The sequence below is a fragment of the Struthio camelus genome, chromosome 2, assembly GCF_040807025.1.
Source record: "Struthio camelus isolate bStrCam1 chromosome 2, bStrCam1.hap1, whole genome shotgun sequence".
Classification (NCBI taxonomy): Eukaryota; Metazoa; Chordata; class Aves; order Struthioniformes; family Struthionidae; genus Struthio; species Struthio camelus.
In genome coordinates this window covers 19,340,337-19,351,238 of record NC_090943.1, presented here as the reverse complement: position 1 = coordinate 19,351,238, position 10,902 = coordinate 19,340,337, and the positions used below count along the sequence as shown (strand labels likewise).

The 10,902-nt window shown below is 39.9% G+C and overlaps 1 protein-coding gene across 10 annotated transcripts in view; it reads right to left on the bottom strand.

Annotated features, from left to right (window-relative positions):
* Positions 1–400: 400 nt before the first annotated feature.
* ABI1 (abl interactor 1) overlaps positions 401–10,902 on the bottom strand; it is an 84,255-nt gene continuing 73,753 nt past the window's right edge. For 5 of the 10 annotated variants that reach the window (XM_009679601.2, XM_009679598.2, XM_009679597.2 and 2 more), the window contains 4 exons: positions 10,394–10,570; positions 7,503–7,589; positions 2,962–3,147; positions 401–1,296 (listed from right to left, as the gene is read on the bottom strand). In XM_009679601.2, the coding sequence (XP_009677896.1) occupies positions 1,121–1,296; positions 2,962–3,147; positions 7,503–7,589; positions 10,394–10,570 (626 nt within the window). In that variant the 3' untranslated portion in view covers positions 401–1,120. The remainder of the gene's footprint in view (positions 1,297–2,961; positions 3,148–7,502; positions 7,590–10,393; positions 10,571–10,902) is intronic. The other 5 variants (XM_009679602.2, XM_009679604.2, XM_009679600.2 and 2 more) reach the window with 2 other exon arrangements.

Sequence of the window (10,902 nt, the reverse complement as noted above, 5' to 3'; positions counted from 1 at the left end):
AAAACCCAAGAAAACCCTGAACACAACAGGATGTAGTGTGGTGTGTTTCCCCTCAGTCACATCTTAAGGACAGTCAGTCAGCTCTCTTTGTGCTGGACTTGGCATATTACCAAGTCCAGATACAGTTTCCATTGAGCAATGTCAGTTACAGACAGTGATCAACTTACTGCATCCAGATAACCAGATTCAATCAAGAATCCTTGCTAAAATTAATTTTGGAAGAAAAGAACTTTTAGAGTTTGTGTAAGTAGGTAATTCAGGTTTCATATCCAATTTATTTACCCTATGTTATGAACCTTTGTTTTCTAGTACATTGCCTAGAATAACACAACCATGATTTTGCTATGTTAGCATTCCAAACTTATTTGCCAAGCAAACCAACAAAGTAATGGACAAGACCTTTGGTTCACTTATATATTTATGAATGGAAAAAGTCATAATGTAAATTTACTCATTAAAAAAAAAACTTGGGTACAAATTACACATACATAAGACCACCCATTTTTTGATTCACACGGACACCTTAGACCCAAACAACTCATTGTAATAGACTTTAGTGAGAATACTCCAGGTAAAGATTACAACAAATTGGAAGCATCTTGGATTTTTAAAAAAGTATATTTCAATACATAAGTTTGTATGCATGCTTTAAACAAATATAGTTCAAGAATGAGCAAAGAGTCTAAACAAAAAGTAATATGACCAGCACTAACATTAAACTTCTCATCCATATTTTAATATGTTAGTCTAACGTAGTGTTAGTTACCATGCTGTACTGAAAAATGTAATGGCACAATCTGAATCATGATTCATTAAATATTATACCCTACTTCCCCAGAATATTTAGGCTGGTCATAAAATTAACAATGCATAAGTAAATAAGTATAACCAGTAATAGACAGTTGCTTGTTTTACAAATTGCCATCAGGTAAGAGATACCGTCTCCAGAGACTTAGAGAGATGGACGTTCAATCATACCATTAAAACAGTATGGCCTGAAGAAATGGGCACATTTTTTTTTTTGAAAATACATTAAGACAATTCTGTTAGCTTTTAGTTACCCTTTGTAAATAATCATGGTATGACTGAATACAAGACCCAACTTTAAAAGCAAAGGATTTTAATCGGCATAGTGCATGATTGATTCAACATAATTCCCAGGAAACAAGCCAGTTACTCGATTGCAAACTCCTTCATACCAGCCGTCATCATTCTTCTTTATCACATAAATGATTGCACCTTCCATAAACGACAGCTCGTCATCTTTGTCCTTTGTATAGTCATATATAGCAACAACTGTGGATTGAATAGCAACAAGTTTAGCATAGACCAGTGTTAAAATTTCTTGAGGTACAATTATTTTTTTTCAAGACTAGTTAGCTATTCTGGGATTTTCCATACTGAATACACACGGTTTTCCTGTTCAACATTAAGTCAGGAAAGTGAAATTTCACTTTTCTTATATTAACAGCTACCAGTAAGAAGTAGGTGGTAACTGCACTGAATGCTCAGTTAAATTTTTGGCCTAGTATAGCTGACCGGGATATGGTAAAATAGTGCATAGGGACGTTTAAAAGCTCAACTGTGCAAACTGTTGGCTCTCCATGGACATTTCTGGTCAGACTACTTCAAAGGCACATAGATCCCTGCATAGGGATCTCTTGATTAGGGAAAGTCTGAAGTCATTCTGTAGAACAGTCCTATACAGAAAGAAATCTTATAGAATGGTCCCTGCAGTTATATAGTATTTAGTTCAGAGCCTGTTTTTATAAATGTAGCTACTGAAAACCACTGTAAGAAACAGATTATTTCCTGCCTTTGCTATGGAGTTTCTATGTGGCAGTAAGTTTTGGCTTTACTTTTCAAGGGGCTGCTATTAGTGCAAATACAAAAGTTACTGTAAGGGAAAAGCAGGAGTGAATTTACAGCACGACCAGCTATTTTACAATACCTGCCTAGTGGATACACTCCTCTTATCAACCTCCCATTTACTCTGTGCAATTAAAAAAAGCAACTATGATCCCTAAGGAAAAGAAAATATAGCCACCGATAATACTGGAATTAAAAGCTACCACTATGAATACAAAAACTTTGAATATCACAGTCTTATCCTTCAGAAAGCATTAACATTATGCAACTGATAGTTTTATAGATCTAAAACTACCCCATCTCTTCTCAGAAATAAGATGTCTTAGTGCCTAGTAAATAATGATGCAGTATATTAGTAATCTCATGACTGTGTCCTGCAAACAGTACAGCTAGTAATAAAGATGAAACATAGTAGTTCCTACTGCTGTTGCAAAGACAGATAAGTGGTCACTAGCACATTTCATACCGTTCTGTCTACTACCGTACCAGCAGATCAGGAGAAAACTTGCAACACTGTTGACAAACCAGGCATTTTCCTAACACAGGCAACTCTAGAGGTAGGAAGTCAACATCTCAATAATTCATGGGAAGAGGCCTTTACTATATGAATTCATATCTCAACATAGTTACAATCAGCTGATCTAGAATCACTGGTAAGTCTCCAGTGAAGCCTTACTACATTTTACAGTTGAAAGGCTAATGATTGACTCATAGCTATCTAATGTGATGGGATAAAGAGAACTCAAGACTTTCTGGCCTTTTTGCCAAACTATTTCTAGATGATTGCCTAGCAGTCCTGAAGTAGCCATAGATAAAGTCCAGCAACTCAGCAGTCCAATTTACATCTGCTTCTCATAACGGTAGATTTTTAATCCCTTCAGTCAAGAGTGTTTGCAGATATTTCAAGATCCTTCCAAAGAAGGATTATATTTTATCACTTTAGGTGCAATCACTTACAAACTAAGAAGAGAATGGTTAGTTTTGACTGAGCAGGGACAACGATTGTTTTTGTCACGCTAAGTCCTTCATCCTCTCCAGATACCCATTAATCCTCCAGCACTGTGGTAATGCAGAGTTCCAATGCTCTCTTACCTTTCTCTATATAGTTTTTAGGTGCCCAAGCAGGATCTCCATCTGCATAGGGATCGCTGTACTGCACAACAGCGGCCTCCTCATCCTCATAATCCACAGGGGGTGGGGGTGGAGGAGGAGGAGAGTCATCAAACATCGGCATCTCATCGGGAGGTGGTGGTGGGGGAGGAGTCGGACTATCAGCAACTAGAAACGTTTGGAGATTTTGTTTTGTTTTTGTTTTTTAAATCAAAGACAAACCAACCTGAGGCTGTACGCTGTAGATAAAAAGGGAGGGGGAAAGCACCACACATAACATGCACTATAATACCATGCACTGATTAGAGACTTTGTATTAACAACTACAACATACAGCTACATTTGTTATTAGTGGTCAAATCTATGTATAAATCTATGTATAAATGCTACTAGAGTCAAAGCACATGCTGCAGGGCATAAGCTGAACACGAGCAGAGAGGAAAGCTTCCTGCTCGCCCGGCCATGCGCTGGGCTAGCTGCAGCGGTAGCTAGAGGAGGATTCCGAGCGGCACCCTCTGAGCCAGGCAGCAACAGGCCTTGGGACAGCACTAGCCGTTTGATGATTTTTAAACGAATCCTTTGTTTATAGTATCATTTTAATTTTTTTTTTCTGAACACTGCTTCACTGGATTTCCTCTGAGAGCTAGCTTTAAAGTGGGGGCGGGGGGGGGGGAAGATCTAGTATACATTAAAAAACGTCATGGGAGAGAAAGGTGCTTGAAATTTAACCAGGTAAGAGGAAGCAAAATAATCCATCTGCAAAAGAAAAGCTTTGTACAGGTCCTTATCTTGCAGGAGAGCTTGTGCGTATGCATACATCCAGGATTCACTTAATGAATGGCAAACTACAACAGGCAGCTGCTGCTCTTGGGAGGCGAGGGGCGGGAGAACGCTCAAGGAATTAAGTATATAATCCAGAAAGTCAAATCCCTGCCCTGAAATTCTCCAGTCAGCACAATTACAAGTTGCTTTGGGGAAGGGGGGGGGGGGGGGGGGGGGAAGAGAAAGGCATTATGGTGCAAATCACTCCTCAAATCAGTTTATCAAATTAGTTTTCAGTAGCATTCAAAGCAGCTGGTAGCAGAGTGGAGGGAGAACTCGGATGCAAGACATCAAGCCACTCATCCTATTCCTCAGGATCTGTGGTTTTCAAGCCACTGCACATGGACTTAGACTTAAGAGTTATGAAGCCAGAATTTACTGAAGGGTAGCTACTGTCACTACACTCAACTTTGCTATATAGGGATACAAATTTAATTACAAAAGATTTGAGAGGCTGTAAAATGAAAACATACAAAGGTTGAAAACCATGGCTCTAGAAAGAATTTGATTAGAAGGAACAATCAGCTGGAAATTTGTTCCAACGCGCATAATAGTTCCCTGGCCCAGGCAGGGTAGGTCTCATTTTCAACTTCTATCCAAGTTACAGGGTCATCGTTTCAGCACTGACAGCCACAGAAACACCACTTTCTGAATCAGCATCAGCAACTGCTCCCTGAAATGCTGTCCTTCACCAAGGAGAGCTGCTCCAGGGTGCTACTGCTCAGCGACAGGGACTTGCATTTATTGTCAAACACTGCTCTAATTTTGAGAGGAAAGCTAAGCTGAAGAGCAAGGAAAGAACACAGCACTGACTGAAGTTGTAGCTATTGTTGTATCTAGTTGTAGCTGGATACAGTGGCACTGAAAATTACGAGTAGACTTTGTTTGCTTTAATACTTCCCATTACTTCTGCCTGGCCACTACTCCAGTAGCGACTAACCTTAGACCTTCAGCCACATGCCCCTCACAAGGGGCGCAAGCACACCTCCCATAGCGCAGCCAGGTCAGGAGCTTTGGAGGCAGAGGCTGCCCGTTCGCCCTGGCACTCCAGCTACGTGCCTTGCTCAGCCCACTCTTTCCCTCAAGGAGCTAATGCTGTTTTCCACCTAAGACCCCAAGCTCCTCATGACTAGCTGAGCTATATCCCCTACAACTCTCTGCATCAGTAAGATTGGCTACCACTGTATTACTGATGCCTCTCCCATACAGAAGCTTATTTATGCCACTTGGAGTCAGATGAACAATCAAAGTCTTTGGCCAGCTGAATGCTATGCTTTGCCTGTATTACTGAACAATGTTCACGGGCAGGAGTCATTAATCCACCACAGACACATGAGACACAAATAAAGCTATTTATGAATGGATGGGTTTTGTGCAGTATTTTTGGCAGATCTTTCACCAAAATGTATTTCTCCCCTTAATTTCTATCTACATTCAGAAAAAAAAAATCTTATTTAAACAACAATCCTTTGAGATACTGAGAAATGCTTACCTTAATAAATACAAAAGGCTGTATAATAAGCAATGAAGTTGCTTATTTGAAAAAAATAAAAAAACCAAGAGGGTAGGAAATGCAAGTGTGAAAGCGCCAACGCTTACCCTGAGATGCAGGGCAAAACCTGCATGTTTTATAGGAAATGTGTAAAACAAATTCAACTTCACATTTAAACAAGAGGAGGGAATGGAACAGAAAATTAGACTAGTGCCACCCACAGGAAGTATCCCCCCTTTTGGGACTTTAACCTAGACATTTCCTGGCTCTGAACTTAAAACAGACAAACTTTAGAAAATCATTACCTTTCCTAGAAAAATAAGCACACAGAAAGCCATACTAAATTAGAAAGAAATTGGTCCCTTTACCCTTTCTTTCCTTTTTTTTTTTTTTTGTTTTTAAAGTATTTCTATCACTCCGAATTCAGAAGTTCAGACATCTTCTCTTGTTCTCTTGCATGCGGTCATACCACTGTTCTTTAAATGGAGACAGTAGATTCCTTTTTAAAAGACTGGGTGTAATAATACAGCAATTTACATACAATCAGTTGTCTCCAGGCAGTGGACACACAGATGGAAAACCTCTGTGAAGGAGATACCCACAGTTAGGGCACAGGGCGCAGGAAAAATTTGGCCTTGCACAGTTTAAGCCCTCTGCCATAGTCCTCTGAAGTCCACAGAGGAGAGGATGTTTCTTCCCGAATACACAAGCCTACCCACATGTCTCCTAACCCCACTCTTCTGTAGGCTTTTTTTGTTTTCAGGGTTTTTTTTTTGTTTGTTTGTTTTAAAGATGAGGCAGATGAAGGTCTAGCACACTATGCCAAAACTCAACAACGGCCTCTAAAGCTAGTTTTGCTGAGTGTATGCACAGACAGCTACGTGCACTCCTGCTTCCAAAATAAGGCAGCACCTCAAAGCTGCACTCAAACTTTCAAACCCACAGGACTATTAAAAGAAAGACAATAAAAGTAAGATTTCCTAGACTGGATTTCAAGCTTTAGCTATTTCTCACAGTCTCATTCACAAGTCAGCAACAATTTTGTTGTTATACACACAAGTAAGTCTGTCCTTTTCATCTCTGCTATCCCAAGCACTGTCTTATCTCCGGGAGGACAATACATGGAACAATTGAGAAACGGGTGTCAATTTTTTTTTTGAGGTTAGCTGCAAGTGAAGACATTCTGTAACCTTCATTTCTAGTAGGTGTGGGTCTACCTATATACTTTGAATTTTGAAAAGGTTTTTCAACACAATTTTCTGGCATACTCTTTACATCAACATGGGTTCTTACCATTCACCTATCATAACACCAAAATACCTTCTTTTAGAATGAGATGCAGAAAGATGCCTTGTATCTCTAGAAGAATGCTCAGAACATGGCCACTTAAAAGGTCTACTGGAAGCTGAAAAGTAGCAGTAGTCAGATCTGAGGGCCCATAAACATATGCTGGAGCTTCAGTGCGTAGTAATAGCCACTGAAATTCTAGCACACTTCACTATGGTTCCCAAGCACTTCAAGAATGTTTTATACTTATTTCAGGCCACATCTACATTGTAATCATTTTGTTGCTTAAAAAACTACAAGGTTCTCCCTACAGCAAAGGTGTCCCCACATCAGCAGCACTGCTTGGCACCTGTGCTGGAAGGAGCTCAGTATGCAAACCTGGCTAGAGAACACAGGAAAGAAATGGGTAATGAAAGGCTGAGGAGAAAAGTGTCTGATGAGCTCCTCTGTAATGGCATTAGACAATAGAATTGCAATTGTTTGACTGTACAACTTCCTAAAAACTACTACATTATTAGAGTCAATGGATACACAGCACATATTTTGACAGTCTACAGAAGCCTTTCTAATAAAAACTAATCAGTCATCCCTGGTGCAAAAGCCTCAAGGAAGGATGATTCAACATGAAATTAATATTTTAATTAAGATACATTTTTATAACCACACCAAGCAGATGCCACATACTTCACACTGTATTTCTATAATAAATTTGGAGTTCAGAACATAAATGGATCAGTAATAATCATGCACATGTTATAAAATATTGAAGAGCGTGCCCTTCAGCTCCAATAGCATATTGGCACTAGAATGCAAGATGGTATTAGCTCTGGAAAAGGAAACAAAATAGAGTCTGACTTGCCAGCCATGCATGCTAGAAGAAAGTAGGCTCTACCCTTTAACAGCTCAGCTTGTCCAAACTTACTGTTTTCCTGCACCCTGGCCACGAAGCCTGTGAGAGGTATCTGTGGAGTCAACTGAGGCATAGGGGGAGGGGGTGGAGCAATAGAAACTGGCAGCAACACACACACCATATCGGGGAAGTCAAACAGACAAAGAAAAAAAAAAAAGGAACAAACAAAAGCAGCCGTCAGTAACAAGGACCACAAAACAAAGTATGTAAAGAACAACAAGAACGCACACACAGAAGAACCTTCTTCAAGCTTGTTTCCAACGAAGTCGAATACGTGCTTAGCCAATCACGGATCAAAAAGCAGAACAAGCCCATATGGTTATCTGAATAGAAGGCTGAATCCATGCTGTGCGGCTGGACACTCACAGGGTGCGTGTGTGAAGGAACACGCTCATTTGCACTGTGGTGGCACTTGGGGAGCACACAAAACTGAGTTTGTAAATCTTCCTGCCAAATAAGGATTACTCAAATTCAGTAGTTATCTTTAAAATATGTGCTACTAGGAGCGGATGTAACGTCTCAGAAGATCCTGGACTCCTCCTGTTACCCAAGGGCAGAGAGCTCCATCAGATACAGGAAAGCAGCACTGACACAGCTGCTTTACAAAGGAAACAACACTGCAGCTAAGGGCCGTATGTTATGTTCATACAGAGAGGACCTGCCATAATTTTGGTCCCTTGGAGGGGGGCGGGCTGGCTTACTACGTTCCTGCTTTGTATAGAAAAGGGACCTTGCTGCTTGTTGGTAGGCAAACACATGGGAGCAGAATGGAATTTAACTTTAAATTAGTAAGTCTTCCGTGGTTAGAGGCGCTTGACAACCTAAGGAAGCTGGCAAAGGCTTCAAAGGCTATAGCTGGCTACATTCACACACAGAGCTCCTTGGCAAGCACTCACAAGCTTGTCTCCTCAAAAATATACACCTATCAGTGCATAGCGAGATACAAACACATGGCTCTAGTGCTCAGAAGTGCTGGCCTCACAGCTGAGATGCTCAAGTCTGCCCTCTATAGGTAGGGAAGAGGTTTGGTGGTAGCACAGCACGCCATCCAAAGCATCAATGCTGGCAGGGTATCTCCCCATGGAGGAGAAATACCTTATGATATCAACGCATTTGATAAACCATGGCTCTCCTCAGTAGAATTTCTCTTGCACTGAAACAGAGAAATTTCTGTGAAGGTGGCAATTCAGCAGCGTTATTCCGTTGGAATCAAATTTGAAAGAGGTTCTATACTTCTAAATAAGCAACGATTTTAAATAAAGCCATAACTAAAATTAATGTTTGATGAATAAAATGTAACATTTAGTCGTTACAAAACTAATAATTAAATCAACTGTATGGGGGGAAAAAAATCAATAAAAAAGGGCAAACAAACAAGTTTCTCACAAAATTGAGATAAATGTCTAACAAAAAATAGAATACATTAGCATGAGAAGTAAAACCTTAAGGTAACATAGAATCTGAATTTAATGTGGAGACAGTAGCATTAAAAAAAATGCCAGCTACAGAAACAGAGGAAAATAGTTTAAAGTAGAAAAACACACCCATCAAAATACTGTTTAAAAACATCTTGACAATCAGTATTTTGAAATACCAGAGAAACTAGATTAAGGAATGGCACCTGCATTTGAGCAAAAAAATTGCGTTGGAAAAAACGTAGCCGTTCAGAAACAGTCACGTGCACAGCGTTTAAGGCAAGTGAACTATTTCTAGAAGTAAAGCCCTGTTTACTCAACAGAACACAACTGCTTGGACAGAAAGGGGTTTCTGTTGTTACAACAAATTAATTTTGGGGGACGGGAACGTGGAAGAAAATGAAGGGCCAGTGAGCGTGGGAGGAAAATTAGTGTTGGAAAAAATATATAGGTGTTGTGCGTGCATGTAAGTGGTTTTTCCGACAGACATAATACTTCTAGATAACTGAGAAAACACTCACTTCAGTGTCTCAAATATTTTATATGCGTTTTTTCCTTAAAAGTAAGCACATAACAGCAAACACTGGTTCAAAGCTATCTTCAGTTCAAACGGCAACATTTCTTTTTAAAGGAAAATCACTCTCAGAAGTTTAAGAGTTGACACACTGAAGAACACCACCAAAAACCATTAGAGCACTATCAGTACTTTATGTTTATCCGGTCATAAAATTTATGAAAGAACTCAGGAATAATTTCCTGATCTAAACACTGCTTTCCACCAACACTCAAGTAGATCCCATTTTGCAGATCTTCCTGCAGTGAACCTCCTCTTTGTCTTGCTGGGTAGGTAGGATGCTGCTGACTAGAACTAGCTCGCTTGCCCACTGTAACCCTTCCCTCACTCATCTCCAGCTATACCACTAGTGTGGGAGCACAAGAGTAGTCTGCTAAAATGAAAAAGAAACTGAACTCTTCTGTCCCTTCCTTTCAGTCACACATAAAATGAAGAACAAAGGACAAATCTGAACTCAGGAAAAGAATTTGGAAAGAGATAGAGACAGGGATGAGCTGTGTGATGGGAAAGGTTTGTTATATGACTACTGTCCTTTGACAGCCTTCTCTTGCCACCAGGCCAGTAGTGCAGGGAATGTGTTAAAACCATATTGGTCTCCTGCAAAAAAAATAATCTTTAGGTTATGCTCTCCAAGCACACCTGAAATGCCAAGTATGATTCGCCTATAATTAGACAGGCAATCACAATTTCCTATCACGAGTAACAGCAAACAACTTTGAGGGGAAAACAGTATAATTGCACACAATGCAATCACTGTACAACTTAAATAGGGGGTTTTGTTTGTTTCTCCTTCTATTTTAGGAAAGGAAGCAATAATCTGACTGATACTCTTCATAAATGAATTAAAATGCCATGCATGCTTTTACAATCATTTTGCTCAAAACAGTTTGAGATTTCAGAGCTCAGAAGCTTACTTGAATTTTGAGAATAAAGAGGCCCGCCATTAACATGAGGTTGAGCAGAAAATGGAGCAGTCACAGAAGGATTCCGTCTGTATCCACCAGAAGATGCTGAAGAAGTGGTAGAGTTGTGCCGTGAGATTTGCCTGGTCATTGTGCCATACTGGGAACCAGGAGCTGAACCCGGAGCAGCTGAAAAGCATTAGCCAGAGGAACCAAGGAGAAGACTTGAGCAGAGTACTACATGAGATAGAATGCAGAAAGTAGAAAAAAGCCCCAGAACATGGGAAATACTTGATTATAGATCTCCAGCAATTTGAGGCAAATAACAGGAGATTAACAGAAAACAAACATCCCTGTTATAATCAATAATGAGAAAAAACACACAGAACATAAAACAACATTCATACAAAGGGCATCTGAGAAATGCTGGAAACTATTCTGGCAGACTGGATTAGACTGGAACATTGAATCAGCTTCCAATAAGCATATCTCAATTTTTCTACATGCAATACCCTTTACTG